The sequence below is a fragment of the Cyprinodon tularosa genome, unplaced genomic scaffold, assembly GCF_016077235.1.
Source record: "Cyprinodon tularosa strain WSP-4 unplaced genomic scaffold, ASM1607723v1 ctg71, whole genome shotgun sequence".
Lineage (NCBI taxonomy): Eukaryota > Metazoa > Chordata > Actinopteri > Cyprinodontiformes > Cyprinodontidae > Cyprinodon > Cyprinodon tularosa.
Window position 1 is genome coordinate 409,615 of NW_024039463.1, and position 16,421 is coordinate 426,035.

Consider the following 16,421-nt stretch of genomic DNA (forward strand, 5'->3'; position numbering starts at 1 on the left):
AGAGTGAGTGAGTGGGTGGGAAGGAAGGAGAGGAAGGCGGAGTTTTTTTTAAGCTTTTATGGGTTGTAGAGAAACCTGCCTGTCTGCTTCCAACAGAGAGAGAGAAGAGGAGAAGGAGGAGCCTGTTGGGTGTGGGACTCCAGACAAAGGAGACATAAACACACTGACACTGGATCAGTGGAGAGAAAAAAAGAGACAACTGGAAAGCTTTTTTTTTTCTTAACTTTTAGCTATAATTTTTGAAACCTTGTAAGAAAAGTGGATTTGTAGAAGTTTGTGTGTGAGCTGTACTGTATGAGCCTGTTTGCTAACTACTGAGGTATGTTTGTGTTGGAGCTGGGTTTCCCGTATGCTGCCCACAGTGAGCAGAAGTCTGTGGGTTAGTGTGTTTGGGATGGAAAAGTGTGGCTGGCTCAGCAAACAGCTCTGCTCTTAGCTCCACACCATGGGGGGCTGCCACAGTTACCCCTCAGCTACCAAGGTAGACAGCAAGACTCCTCAGCCGTCTGACATCCACAATGACAAACAGTAAGCTCATTTTCTTTACTACCTTTTTGTCCACAATCTGATCTTTGTTTTATTTCTACTGTTGTCCTGATCTACTCTAACAAACTGAAGAAAACTGAAACTACTATTAATAGTGAAGAAACCAGGCTGCACATGCTTCAGAGGAATGTCCTCCAGATAAAGCCTAAAAGTGTGTGTGTTTGTGTGTGTGTGTGTTACATATTTGTGTGATGCCATCAGTGATTGTGGGTTCCTCTTACACCAGTAACACATTATTCAGAAAACCTCTTATTTTCCAGCCTGCTGTCTGTGCTGATGAATACAGGTCATTTCAGCCCCACATCTGAGGTAATGCTGGACAAAAAAGCAAGGGGGGGGGTTTGTTTACACACAAACATAACATTATGAATGGCCTCCGGGTTCATTGTGTTTGTGTGCACTGACGACCGGTAGCCAGGACGCAGTTAATCGAGTTAACACGGTGAAGCCGCAGATGAGCAGGATGTTAGTAGAAGTTCCTGTGGACATTGGGGGAAGTTTGGCATGGATTTGCGCTACTGTACCGTGCACTGCAAATGTTTACATTCTTCACTGTCACTATTCATCCCCTGTGTGTGTCTTCACTGAGCTCTACCTTTAGACAAAGACCTCCTGTTTTAACCATTAAACAAATTTTCCCTCCACAGCCAGCACTCACACACACATATTTACAACCCGTGTGTGCGGGTTGGGAGTTGATACAGAGAACAGTGTTATCCTTATCAGAATAGGCAAGGTCAGTATGAGTAAACCTTCAGCTGCTGCGTGTTTGTCCGTGGATGTTTAAAAACTACATGGCAGCAGCAATATCAACTGTTTTTTCAAAAAACTGTCCTACATGAATACCTAAAATGGAACCTTTTCACACTTTGTCACTTTAAAAACTACAAACATTGCATTTCTTTTGGGTTTATGTGAGACCAAACAAAATAGATAATTAATATAAAGTGGAAGGAATCTGATAGAGGGCTTCTAATTCTTTTTTTTAAACAAAATAAGTAAAGTGTAGCTTGTCCTTATTTAGCCACCATTACACTAATACTCCCCTGAAGTAGTCACTAAATTGTTTCTATAAAGAGTCCAGTAAAGTCCAGCGGTATGTAACTCGGGGTTCCTATATAATACAGGAAACAAAATGCTAATTTTTGTATCTTTCAGGTGTGGATAGGTATGGGGAAAGTATAAGATAAGTAGGAATAAAATATTTTTTTCCAAACATTGTCTGAATTTTCTTTCCTCGTTCCTTGTATCCTTCCTCATTCTTCCTTTCATGTTTCCTTCCTTCCTTATGTCCTTCTTAAGTACCTTCCTTGTTTCCCGCTATTACTAACAGTGTCTTCCTTCTTTAGTACCTACTTTATAGCATAGTTTCTTTCATTCTTAATGTCCTTTCTTCCTGTTTATTCTAATATCCGTCAGTTTTCCTCCTAACCTTCTGTCCTCCCTCCTTTCATTTCTCTCCTTAGTTTTGTTCTTGGTCCTTTCTCCTGCTCCTGGATTTTCTTTCCTTCCTAATCATATTTTTTTTTTCAAGTTTCCTACAACCTTCTCTTGCTACCCTTCTTTCGTTCCTTCCTTTCAGATCATGGATTATTGCAATACTTTAACACCTGCCCAAAGCAGAAATATCTCTTTAAAAATAGGGTTTTTCAGAAATGCTGATTAGAAAAAGTATGGAATAGTTATAAGAAAACATGTAGGATCCTCTGTAATATAAACAGAATACAATTCAGTGTAATTACTGAGAATATTTCTAATAAAACATTTGTAAAAAAAATAAATAAATAAATTGCCTTAAAAAGGAAGTCGGAGATTAAGTTTTTTACCAGTTTAAGCCAGGATTAGATTAAAAATATCAGAATTTTGAGAACTCAATGATGAGACTCTGATCAAGCATAATCTACAAAACTATTTAAAAAAAAGAAACAAACAGCGAAACAGTTCTGGTGCTGATCTGTTTTAAAGTTTTCTACAATTCATGCATTGCAAAAAAATTTGCCTGCATGGATGAATGGGAAGAAATATTACAGGGTGCTGCACATATAAAGGTGCTTCAAGGGTTCAATATGTATCTGGGGAAACACTGTACAATGGAACAGTAGCACAGCACATCCCCCTGAACACACCAAGCCCAAATTAGTGACATTATTAACCTTATCAGAGCAGGAAGATTGATGTTGCTAAATACAGAGCAATCCTGGAAGCAAACCTGTTAGAAGCTTTAAAAAAAAAACAAAAAAAAAAAACTTGACACTTTGACAGAGTTGTACCTTCCATCAGGATAACAACCAGAGTAAGAGCAACAGTGGAATGCTCTCATCAAAGTTTATTGAATGTGAAAATGTCCCAGTCAAAGTCCAAACCCGAATCCCGCTCTGAATCTGTGGCAAACTTCTAAAATTGTCATCTGTTGACCATCTGTACCAGTCCAAATATTTTTTTTAAAACTATCTAACATCACAAAATGTAGAGTTTTAAAAAGAAATGCACGTCTTTTAAACAAAGTAGTGACCTTTCTAAACAGAGAAGTCAGACCTACTTTAAATAGTCAAATTACGCTGCCAAGCTAGACTCTCCAGGATATGTTGGCATTTGCATGAAGCATTATCTACAGACACTCTTACTAGAAAATGTTCCCAACACATTATGTAGTTCTACCTTAGGACTGGGAAATGATGCATGGTGTAAAGCTTTACCCCTCCCTGTTATTTGCTCTGCAGCAATGACCTTTGCAGCAGTCAGCATCATTAACAATAATTACCTTAGCACTGAACCGACTGGCTTTATTGCATTAACTGCTGAAGTAGTGCTGTTATTGCACTATTTTTTTTATGTTTTTCCCTGATGTATGAGCCTGCCGGAAAAGGGGCAAGACAGACGAGCATATTATCTCCAAACTGCAGTACGAATAATTAATCCACTTTTTAATACAGCACTGGTTGTATATTCCCCAATTCTGCAACCTTTCTCTTTTTGTTCCTTCGCTCCATTAACTTTATGCCATCTTCCCAAGCGGAATCAACAACAATAACCAGGAGGAACGTCCGTATTTGCAGCAGCAAAACGCCTGCCAGAGAATCACAAGCGCTAACATGTTTGCGCTCACGTCACTGCCGCCTGGTATGGACAGAGCGGAGTGGCTGGCCTCCAACAGTAAGTATCAGCTGATGTTTGTTCTCCACTATGGACACCTGGAAAAAAAATAGCCACTGGTATTCATGTCTGATCTGTTTCAGCTGTGGCTTTTTTCAAGCACGTAAACCTGTTCTCCAGCGCCCTGTCAGAGTTCTGCACTCCCAGCACCTGTCCAACCGCCTGTGGACCAGGCAATGTGTGAGTTACTGAGCATTACACTGCAACCAAGTGGAGGTTGGTGGCCTTGCCTAAAATTATACTCAATTAAGAGAAGCATTTCTTCCATATGTCAATGCTAAAGTAGAAGTAAAAGATAGTCCTCCAAAATATGGTAGTATATGATAAAAGTGCAAGTACTAATTACATCATAACTATCTGATGTAATTTGTCAAAATGATTAAGACTGATAAGAATATGAAGTAATATACCAAATCATGGGATTTTAAAAAATACAAGAACTAAGTCAAATAAATGGCATGATAAATTAACTAAATGAAGCAGGATAAGCTCTTAACTTAATAACTTAAAGCAGTTAAAAACAAGTAACTGTAGTTGGTTGCATACAATATGCAAGGGACGTTTAATAAGAAATGTCCCTGTCCCACTTCCAGGTGTTTGATCGACCTGAAATTTTGCATGTGAAGTTATTTAAATCTCTATTGATTAAATAGCAAATTTCAGCTCTAAACTAATGTTGGTTTCTGATTTACAGGTGTTCAAACTGAGTCAAATCTGTGTTTTTGCATTTGAAAGGACGCACCCAATGGGAGACTTTTGATCAAATGAAAGTAACTTATAGTGATAATCTCCCATAATATAACCTTGTTAAACATTTTGCAAGGTCATATAATGGGCATCATCACTATAAGTTACTTTAATTTCTTCAAAAGTCTGCTAGACACTCAACAGGCTCCATTTCAGACTTTAATCAGTTCAAACACCTGTAAGTTAGAAACCACAAATTGTTCAGAGCTGTAATTTGCTACTTAATCTATAGAGATGTAAATAACCTCACGTGCAAAATTTCAGCTGGATCAAACATCTGGAAGTGGGTCAGGGGCATTACTTATTGAATGCCCCTCATATATGTTAAAAAGTGCTTCAGTTTAAAAGGTATACTTTATATTTTAAATATACCTGACACTGAAACTTTGCAGCAGTGCTGCAGATTATTTGACATAAGTAATTTCATGTTGAATCAAACTGTTAATGTGTGCTTGAAACTTTTTTTGGTTAAAACATTATTGCTCTTTTTTTCTTTTTCCTGAAAAACGTAAGTAAATGTTGCTGAGTAAACGTAACTAGTTTCTACCCAGGTACAGCAACCAAGAGATTTTAACCCATCATACTCTCAAATTGCTTTAATTCAAAGTATTATTTACAAGGAATAGCCCCAAAATAAACTATTGTGGGTGAAATAAGATGTTAAACAACCCCTGTATAATAAGAATGAACTTTTTTTTTTCTCAACGTCTGACATTAAATCAGGTTAAAGATTTTATGTCCGATAAGTTTTTTTCTTTTCTTTTTTTTTTAATATATATATGTTGGATACATTCACACATAATTAGAGAGTCCATTCAGAAACATCAATCATCTAGGTTGATGCCAATAGACAGTGAACCTCAGTATAGGACCTAATTTGTAAAGTGGTTTCAAAGAAAACAAAAATAATGTTTTGGGACAAAACCTCAATGTGTCAGAAAATGTGTGAGCAGAGATGAAAACGTTTGTGCAATTAAAATAACTTTTATCATGAGGCAAGGGCCAGTAAAAAGCAAAATAAGGATAAAGTTTGTTGAAGAATGCAAAAAAATAAAATAAATGATTCAAGTCATACAGTTTAAAAGGTGATTCTACTAAAGATATAGAAAATATATTTAACAAAAAAGGGGTAGAACTTTTCAGCTCTCTAGAACTTTATTTTTACTTCCCCGCTGCTTTTGGACACTTTTTTCATTTCTTGTATATAGTATATAGATTTTTATGCAAAAGTACACTAACATGTTTTGTGTACTTTTAAATCGCTATACAAAACCACACCCTGATATGTAAATATGCCAGTTTTACTAACTGTGCTTTATTATCATTATGTTGTGGATCTTCTCCTACTGTACGGTCCCTTATATTGTCTCCCTTTGTTTGTGTGTCTGCATGCTTTCATTCCCTTTCACTTGGCTCCCACTGATGCACCTGAATGCACCTTCCTTTCTATTGTTTTTAGCATTTAGCTTAAAGGAATGTTTTTATGTGACCTTAAATAATGTTTAAAAATATATGATCTGGTTTAGGCTGAATGTATATGAATCAAAATGTCCATCTTGTTATTTGATAGAAGTTATAAAAACAAAGGATTTGAATAGAGGCTTTTCCGAACAAGTTCTGTAAGCTCTTATAGAGCGCTAAAAGCTTTAATCACAAAGAAACTACTTTCTCTTTGTGATCCAACTTTAGGTTATATAAAAAACATGATGAAATACAGAACAAACCCATTCTAAAGAAGCTGGGTTATTGCTTGAAGGGGTTGAGCTTGGTGGATGTGGTGATTGCTGATCATCAGTCTGAGAAATCTGGTACATTTTATGTCTTCTTTTCTTCCATCACATAGTCCAATAAGGGTTGACATTTGTTCAACTAACTCCACCCAGACCCTGCTCCCATTTAAAGGTTTATATAATACTTGGCATCCCTAAAAAAAACAGCATGAATCATTGCACTATAAGTGCAGTTTTACAGATCGGATTTTATGCTTGCAAAAATTAGTTCTTTGAATGTTAAACTCTTTATCAAACTGATTGGAGATCTGTCATTTTAGATTAAACATGCAGAGTCTAACAAGCTGCTACAGTAAACCACACTATCAGCACCTTAACCCTTATGTTTCCTTTTAAGCGCTCTATTAAATGTAGTGTTTCTTTTTAGTTTTTAGGAAAATGTTTCTAGAACTACAAGAAAAGTGGTTTGCCACTGGTGCAGAAAGACTGCTTATTTCCCACATTTCGCATTTTTGTGCTTAAAGTCCTTTTTATATATGGCTTCATTGGCTTTTGGTAATTAAGAATACATAACATAAAGACAACATGCAACTGTCCCAGTGAGCCATAGGATCTTGCTTATTTTAAATCTTTGTCAGTGCATGAAGAAAAATAATGTCATTGCTTTGAGTAGCTAAATGCTAAAATAGCCATTCAAATAATAGATTAATAGAATAAAAACACTTTTTTTAGTACTTTAGTACTTTACTGCAGTAAATCTTAGCAGTTAATCACAGAGTCAACATTTTCTCACTTAGACGGCCGTTTTCCTGTTTCCAGGGTCTACTTTTGGACTGACGACCATGGCAGGAAGCTGAAATGCTCCGCTCCACTTTACTTTGACTACGCCATGTCGTACATTCAGGAGCTTCTCACTGACGAAGATGTGTTCCCCACAAAAGCAGGTAGATTTTCTCTGATAGATTGTGGTTGTTCTGCCACACATTCTTCTCCATTTATATATATCAAAATGTTCATATTTTCTCCTCACCTCAGGTGCAGCATTTCCAAATGGATTTATCTTCCTGGTCCAGAAGGTGTTCTTGCTGTTGTTCAGGACTCTGGCTCACATTTACTGGTCTCACTACAGTGAGGTCCTAGTTCTAGGTTTGCACCCACACCTAAACACACTCTTCTGCCACCTGATGCTCTTCTGCCAGCAACACTCGCTGCTGGAGCCTGAAGACACAAAGCCTCTGCAGGACCTCATCACGGCTCTGGAGCAGCACAAATGAAACGCTCCTATTTCCCTAATCTTGCTTATTTATTGGTATAGTCTATAATATCTGACTGTTCTTGGCATAAGTACAGTGTATATCGCAGCTTAGATATTTTTCTGATGCGAGATTTAAGAAGATCTGGAAGCATTCACTCAGAATTGTAAGCTCAGTTATTCAGTTATTTTCATTTTTATCATAACGCCTTTATTGCATGTTTGTTTTTAGTATAATTGTGCCTTATTTTATTGTAAAGGTCCTGCAATATTATTGTGTGAATGCAGTTACTGTACGAGTTCATAGGTGTATGAAGATTTGTGACAAACAGTCATTACATGTTGAAAGACTGAATGTTTTTTATTTAATTTCATTTCTATGTGGAATTCTGGACTTCTAACTAAAGCCCGGTGCAGCCTTTAAAGTGAACAACTGCAGAAGCTGCTGCCATTAGTAAAGTCTGGAAATCGCATTCTCCTTTGTTCACTTTCTGTATTTTTGTTTTTATTTCCATTGTTGAATTTTTGCATTAAAACTATGCAAAATAGTAGCTGTGCAGCGGCCACTTCATCCTAACGTTATTGAGACATTTCAATCAAACTAAAGGTAGCTCATATGTTTTGTCCACTGGTGAGATATTTATTCCTTGCATGATTTGACAACAAATATCATTGCTTTGAAAGCAAACAAAACATTTGAGGAACTGCAGTTATCAAAGTTACGATGGTTAAAAAAGAAGAAAATGTCCAGTTGATGCTGAGTTTGATTAATATAAAGAGAGATGGAAACTGAGACTATGTTCCTAAGTTCACCTAAATTGGACATGAATGTCTGGAATAAAACCAATGCCTGATCCAATGAGAATCAGTTTAGAAATATCAGAATATGACTTAGGGGGAAAAAAAGGCTCTGTAAAAAGTAAAGACATGTAAACCAACTTTTTACCATGATTCTATTATCTTGTAAAATAGTTTTAATTTCTGTAACTGTAAAAAAGTTTTTCACAGTCTTCCATCTTTTCTTCTCCTTAGTTTGTTAAAGTATGACACAGTGGGATCTGTTTTTATTATGTTTATTTTTTACATTTGATCATTTTTAACCAGGTGAAACTTAAAGTTTCTTACTGCTATGTTTTTACAGCTTCCTTCTATGCTTTTCACACATAATATTTCATATATATATTTATTTTAAACATATTTACAATTTAATTAGGGAATCAAGCAAACTGTAAGATGGTTGTAAGTCCCCAAAATAAAAAAAACACACATTGCAGCAGCCAATGATCTTTAGGGACTCTTCAAGGAATATTCCCTTAATTGAAATCCTTAGAGGGTTTTCCCTGAATATTCCTTTGTTGTGATGTCAGTTCTTGGTACTGGATCCACTTTATCTCATGGCTGATTAAACATACTAAATGCACACGTGAAAATATATTCCAAGAGTTATCAGTAACATACCACAACTCATCCTTGCATCAGTCGTCGTTTGATCCGTCTGTTCACACAGGCTCACCTGGACCCTGACTGATTAAAAAAATTCACTTGACCTCCAGACTTTTTATATAATGTAGCTAGTGTATTTTAAATGAAGGGCCAAAGTACTTAATAAGTAATTAAATATAAAAATAGTCATATATGAGAAAATCAAAAATAAATGAAATCATTCTTTAGTAGTAAAATGCAAAATAAATAGAAAACCAAATTATTTAATTCATGCTTCCTATTTGCAAAAATGAATTTAAGTTATTACTTTGACTCATTTATTCAATTTAATTTAAAATATGTTGCAGCAGCTGTATTTTTTCCTTTTTAAATAAAAAATTATGACTTATAGCAAGCAGTTTCATTGACTGATAGTCATCTTAAGAGTTGTATAGTTTAAAAGAACACTATCTAAAGCTCCAGGGGGGAATTTAAATATTAATGGTATTAATTTATCTAGCAAAGCCAAAATCTAACCAAATCTAATGCATTTAAATTTTAGCACTGAATTTACGATTATGTTGCGCAATAATCTATTTTATTCATCTTTTTAACGGCTGTAATTTTAAATGAATAAAATTTGATCTGTTTTCCTCAGATATTAACACACGTTTTTCAATAAAACACAGTTGTGAGGCTAGGTTTACCCCACAGATAATGTGTTGCTGCAATAGTAATTATTCACAATATAGACATTTATATAAGTATGACTGTGCCTGTAGGAATAGAAGACTGCATCACCCTGCAATTCATTATATCACCACAGGAGGGAGACAAAACCCCTGCAGCTGTGACCCCCAGCCAACCTTAATCATTGAAACATCAGATCGATCAGTTCTGATGCTGAAACTTGCTTTCTGAGAACCTGACGCATCATTTTGCTTTCACTGGGAATTTGTTTCTTTTTGTTCTGGTTATTTCGGCTGCACTTTGCACTCGTTGTTCAACATTTCTCGCTTGTATCCAGTATCTTTGACAGACAGGACATAATTGTTGCTCTACTCTGGAGTTTATATCACAGTCTGATATTAACAAGGTTATATGCTTTATGCTTATGGTCTATTTCTTGGCCTCCATGGTAAAATTCATCCTAAGAGGCTTAGGATGAATTTAGGTTTTTATTATAGCAGTCCAACCTTTTAATGATGTGTCACTTTTTTTTTACTTTTATATTTTAACTGTTGGAACTTTAAATCAGTTTCCCTGCAATATAAGTATAAGGTGGCACAGAGGCCCATTTCTTTTAGCTGTGAAAAGCCAGAACTTCTGATAATAGATGCATTATTGTCTCCATAACAACATAACATGCAGTAATGCCAGAAAAAAAAAAAAAAACTTTTTATGTTCTAGCATCATAAATGTAATGCTGTAGAGCTCCTTAGCCACAGCAGGAACTTTATATGGAGCTTTGTTGTTTGCTCAGATGAGGGATCCATTTGATTCTGCAGTTAAACACAGGTTGGTTATATGGAAAAGCACCTCATGCCCGCTGTAAAATAAGATTAATGACATGTGATGCTGTTGTAATGCATACATAATAGCTCTATGTTAAATACAAGTATTGTGTAATCAATATCAGCCTGTTCTGTTTACATGTCAATCAGCCTTGTGTTCTGATCGGCAAATCCAGGTCAATTATTTACCTTCTCAGTGAATAGTTCCTATCAGACCCTGAAAAATATAATTTTTCAGTACTACAGTGTATTATCATGCAGATAAATAAGAAGGAACAAATCTGTTAATGGTAAGAAGGGGAGTCACAATTACTGATAGAATGAAAGTGTATAAATATAAATAGTATTTTTTTTTTTTAAACAAAGTGAACATAAATAGAACTGGTAACTCAGGCTTACAACAAAAAGTCTAACATTGAAGCATAAATGTTTAAATACATTTTACAGTGTTATCATTTAAAGTATGTTATTTTGAAGTTATCAGATTCTCAGATGCCTAAAAAAGCACCATGCCTCTTCCTATTGCCATGCTGTAAGTAGAAGAAACAAAAATGTTTCCATCCCAGCTGCCATTAGCCTTCTCTTATACTTTTTTCAGCAGGAGCTACTAGCTACTTCATGCTGTGGAGGGGCAACGACATCCTGCAGGAATACAGCACATAAAAAAAATTTCAGGAATTTGAAGGAACAGATAGAAAATAGGTTGTTGGATTTAACATTTTTTTTAACAGGATGATGCCAGCCAAATTGGCCAGTGGTTAGAGAACTGGGTGGTTGTGTAACAGAGAGGCTGCAAAGGTTTTTGCTTCAAACCCATAAACCCCTGATTCCTTCCTATGTTCCTTTGTACTGTGCCAGCTTACTACTCTCTAAGGATCATTTAACTGCAAAGAACAAATTTAAAGGTGTAGTGGAGGATCTTTGCAAAATTTTAAAAAGACCCTCCCTCTCCACTTAAAAAAAAAAATGCACATGCACAACCCTGTACCTGCTCCCGAGAGGGAATGCCTGTTAGATGGCTGTGTGAATCTGACTATTAAACCTGTGTGAGAGCATGCACAAGTCTATTTCTCCTCATTTAAAAGTTGCTGTTTGCATCGCTCATACAAGCTTACTTTCCCAAACAAGATTTGCAATTTTTCCATTATGTCAGGCTCACCACCGGTATGTGAAAATGTCAACGAGCATGTAGGAAAGCCTTACGTAAACATATCACCAGAATGACTGACAATTAGAAGGACGAATATTTTAATGATCCACCTGGCAAAAGAAATCTTCCTCTATACCTTTAAATTTCAAAATATTTCTAGACCTTGCCATCAATTTTAACCCTTTATAGGACCCTCAGTGAAATAATTTGAAAATCAAAATTTTAAGCCAATGTCAATTTCAATTAATAACAACAAACATCAACTTGCTTGAACATATTAAGAAAAATAACAAAGTGTTTCTATAAGAAATTCATGAAAAACACTCATGAAACGTCAAAGAAACAATTTTGTTTGGTACAACATAACCTTAGAGGCATTAATGCTGATACTGGCACTTACATTTTTTAGTTTATAAACCTAAATATAATTGTTAACTAGGCTTATTAAATTTTACCCTTACTTTTCAATTAGCTTTTTACCTTTTTTTTCTTGACTTTTTTACTTTTTTAAGCTTAATTTACAGGAGGTAATATATTTCTCATCTAATTGGTCAAATGCCAAAATAAGATATACAGCCATGTAGCAGTATCCTTGCTGAATGGCTGGATATAGATCTTGTGCTTCTGGACCTCACTGAGGGACAGGGGGGACTCAATTTGTAAGGAGTATGCACCCCATTTGTAACGGGTATGCAAGTGATCAAAAACAGTACCTTGCCCTATAAAGGGTTAAAGAAACTGCCTCTGGTTGTAATGTAAAGTAATGGTGGATGCATATACAGCATAGACCACAGATGGCATCAGAAGTGTCACGTAGATTTGTTTAAGAAACTATATATTCTATCATGCATTTTGCAGTTTTTAAGACCTATTTAGGCTATGTTTAACAGTTGAATTACAACTATATTTTTGTATAATTCATATAGTTGACAGTAACTTAAAAAAGTCAGGTAGAGTTTCCAGTATTTTTTAATTTACCAATAAAAAAACATATCACTTATTGTTCTCATATTTAAGTTTAAGGATATTTATTGGATATGGATGAAAATGAATTGGCTGCAATATTACCAGTGACTTCATCATTATACAATACTATTTGTCTTATTTTTTTGTTTTTCACATCTTTACCGGATGATCCAATAAATGTTGCCGGCACTATTTTTCACGAGAGAGTAAAATACAAAAAAACTAAAGTGAGAATGTCAATGTAAAAAATGGAGAGAGAGAAAAGACATCTTAACAATTGTTCTCTGATTTCAGTCTGAGGTGTCCAGCAGACACAAATACTGAAACAGAGACCTTGCACCATGTTTCACCTTCAAAGGATTTAAAAGTGGAGCTAGGAAAAGCATGCATAGTCTGGAAATGAATACCTACAATCACACACACTTCAAGGTTTGTTCTCTTGACGGGTTAAAGATGTGTTAACACACTTGCTGGACTCGAGGCTTCAGGTAGGGCAAACTGAGCTTGAACTTTAATACCACAAACTGCTGAGTCACAAACGAGAGCACACTCATCACACAATCATTTAATTAAGAACTGAAGCCACCTCCAAGGACAGAAAGGTCCTTTAATTAGACTCTGACTTTGAGCTTCTCATCCGTGTTCTCCTTTACAGAAAAGAAAAGTTCTTTCATTGTGATAAAAACCGAGAACAGAATCACTTCAGTGGATGACTGGCCCTCTGCAGAACATCCATGTATCATTTACTTTCATTCTTCTCAGACTCATGCTAAAGCTAAGATCTCCGTTATTGTGGTGAATATAAGCACAGGCTATTTTCTTTCCTTCTGAGACCGATCCATGTGAGTGCTCAGATTAGCTGCATGTGAGTAACACACAGATCATCTTAAATCATCATCAGCTGAGTGCTGGTCTTACCAAACTAAATCCTAATGCTGCTGCTGAACCTCACTTCTCTTAAGCTGTTGCTTAAAAGAAGGGATGTACAAAGCAGAAAAAAGCATTGATCATGTTTTAGGTGAGGCACTGCAAAATTAATGAATGGTTTTGAAACTAAATTTTTATGAATGCAAAAAGACAGAGGAAGATGAATAAATGTCAGTCACTGCAGCTGACCTTATAATAAGTCTGTGGCTCTGAGGTAAAACATCGTAAAAAGGCATCTAAACTAATAACTATCTTACTTTTATTGTGTAACGTGATTTAACATGTTTAAACATGTTTCAACATGTATACACAGAGTGTACACAAAACGAAAATTCGTTTAGTACAGTTTTCATGACATTTCCATTCCTTAAAGTTAAGCAGTGATCAAATGTAAACAGAGTTGGAGGGAAAAAAAACATGGTGCAAAAAAACGCATTGATATGTGGAGGTTTTTAGAAGACCCAAATGCAAAGACAGAAGTTGAGGTGGTTTCTTGCAGATTTAATAAAAAAACATTAAAATACAAAGTCCAGAACTGATTGACAAGGAGACCTCAAGAACCAAAAGAGCTAGGACACACGAGGGAGGAATAAACCAAAAGAATGATGAGAATCCAGCAAAAATAACTGAAAAGGGAGGAGTATATATGGGAGACAGAAACAATGGGAGGACTAATTAGCTGATAGGGAGCAGGTGTAGACAGAAGTAACTAGAAGGAGCTAAGAGAAGGAAGACTGGCGCAAGGGGGCAACAGAAAGTAACTTAAAAATTAAAACATGGCTTAATATAACACAAAATGGAAAAGACACCAATGATCAAGAAAACACAAAATAACATAAATCAAAGTGTAACTTAGAACTAAAAAAAAACTTAAACAGAAGATCACAAAGGGCACAATCATGACACTGCTGTATTTTATTCAATAATTTAGTTTTGGGGGGAATTTGTTGGATTTTTAAAAAAAAGGTTTTTGGTTATTTTTTTTAGTTCATTTCTCTTGTTTTTTGTTTACAATTTACAAATTCTAATCTAGAAAAACAAAGCAAATATGTTTTAAACTATAAGGGTGTTGGCTGACTCATAGCTGGGCTATCTGAGAAACTGTTAAACAGAAATACATGAAAAAATAGTGCAATTAAGAAATGAAGGTAGCATGATGTTTAGAAGGATTAATACGCATAGAGTCAAATAATCAGCAAAGTTTAAAATGTTTTAGAGTTTAATATGATAAACCAACAATAGATCATGCCTGTGACAAATTTGTACAGTATGCACCATGCTAGCCGTGCCTATGTATGTAAAATATGCAGTTAATGGGGAGCTGGTTTTATTACATTTCTTTGTTAATGATAGATGCACCATTTCCTTTAACCAAAGGATTTGCTATTCTTTTTAAAAGCAAAACATTTACAGTCATGGCCAGAAGTTTTGAGAATGATTCAAATGTTAATATTTACAAAGTCTACTACTTTTGCATATACAAAAATAATTTGCATATACTCCAGAATTTTATAAAGAGTGATCAGCGTAACAGCAGTTAATTGCAAAGTCAATATTTGCCTAGAAAATGAACTCTATCCCCCAAAACACATTTCAACATCAATGCAGCCCTGCCTTAAAAGGGACGAGCTAACATTGTTTCAGTGATTGCGCCATTAACACAGGTGTGGGTGCTGATGAGGACAGGGCTGGAGATCAATCTGTGATGATTAAGTAAGAATGACACCACTGGACACTTTAAAAAGAGGCTGGTACTTGGCACCAATGTTTCTCTTCTCTGAACCATAGTTATCTCTAAAGAAACATGTACAGTCATCATTGCACTGCGCATAAATGGCCAGGAAAGAGCATCACAGCTAGAAAGATTTCACCTCAGTCAACAATCTATTGCATCATCAAGAACTTCAAGGAGAGAGGCGCCCAAGAAAGACCAGCAAGCGCCAGGACCGTCTCTTAAAAGTATTTCAGCTGCGGGATCGGGCTACCAGCAGTGCAGAGCTTGCTCAGGAATGGCAGCAGGCAGGTGTGAGTGCATCTGCATGCACTGTGAGGCGGAGACTCTTAGAGCAAGGCTGGTCTCAAGGAGGTCAGCAAAGAAGCCACTTCTCTCCAGGAAAAACATCAGGGACAGACTGATATTCTGCAAAAGGTACAGGGGGTGGACTGCTGAGGACTGGGGTAAAGTCATTTTCTCTGATGAATCCCCTTTCCGATTGTTTGGGACATCTGGAAAACAGCTTGGTCGGAGAAGACGAGGAGAGCACTACCACCAGATTTGTCTCATGCCAACTGTAAAGCATCCTGAAACCATTCATGTGTGGAGTTGCTTCTCAGCCAAGGGAGTCGGCTCTCTCACAGTCTTACCTAAAAACACAGCCATGAATAAAGAATGGTACCAGAATGTCCTCCGAGAGCAACTTCTCCCAAACGTCTAAGAACAATGCCTTTTCCGGCATTATGGAGCACTTTGCCATAAAGCAAAGGTGATATCTAACTGGCTCAGGGAACAAAAAATAGAGATTTTGGGTCCATGGCCTGGAAACTCCCCTGATCTTAATCCCATTGAGAACTTGTGGTCAATCATCAAGAGACCGTTGGACAAACGAAAACCTAGGAATGCAAGCAGAGATTTTGCAAGAATGGACTGCTATCAGTCAGGATTTGGTCCAGAAGTTGATTGAGAGCCTGCCAGGGAGAATTGCAGAGGTCCTGAAGAAGAGGGGTCAACACTGCAAATATTGACTTGCTGCATGAACTAATTCTAACTGTCATTAAAAGCTTTTGTTACTCAGAATATGACTGCAATTGTATTTCTGTATGTGATGCAACATCTGACATACACACATGAAAACCAGAGGGCAACAATTCATGTGAAAATATAATATCTGTGTCTTTCTCAATACTTCTGGCCATGACTAATGGGAAAAAATAAATGGAAAAACCTTTAGAGGTTCTATTGTTCATATCTATGCAATTATAACCTACACACATACACACACTCACACACAATGCCA

The 16,421-nt window shown here is 36.2% G+C and overlaps 1 protein-coding gene across 1 annotated transcript; it reads left to right on the top strand.

Moving 5' to 3' along the window:
• Nucleotides 1-87: 87 nt before the first annotated feature.
• On the top strand, nucleotides 88-7,979 carry LOC119772461 (MOB kinase activator 2). The gene is made up of 5 exons (XM_038268894.1): nucleotides 88-528; nucleotides 3,560-3,699; nucleotides 3,783-3,879; nucleotides 6,996-7,120; nucleotides 7,212-7,979. The coding sequence occupies exons 1-5, from the start codon at nucleotides 446-448 to the stop codon at nucleotides 7,448-7,450; spliced, it is 684 nt and encodes a 227-aa protein (XP_038124822.1). The 5' UTR covers nucleotides 88-445; the 3' UTR covers nucleotides 7,451-7,979.
• The last annotated feature ends 8,442 nt before the right edge of the window (nucleotides 7,980-16,421 follow it).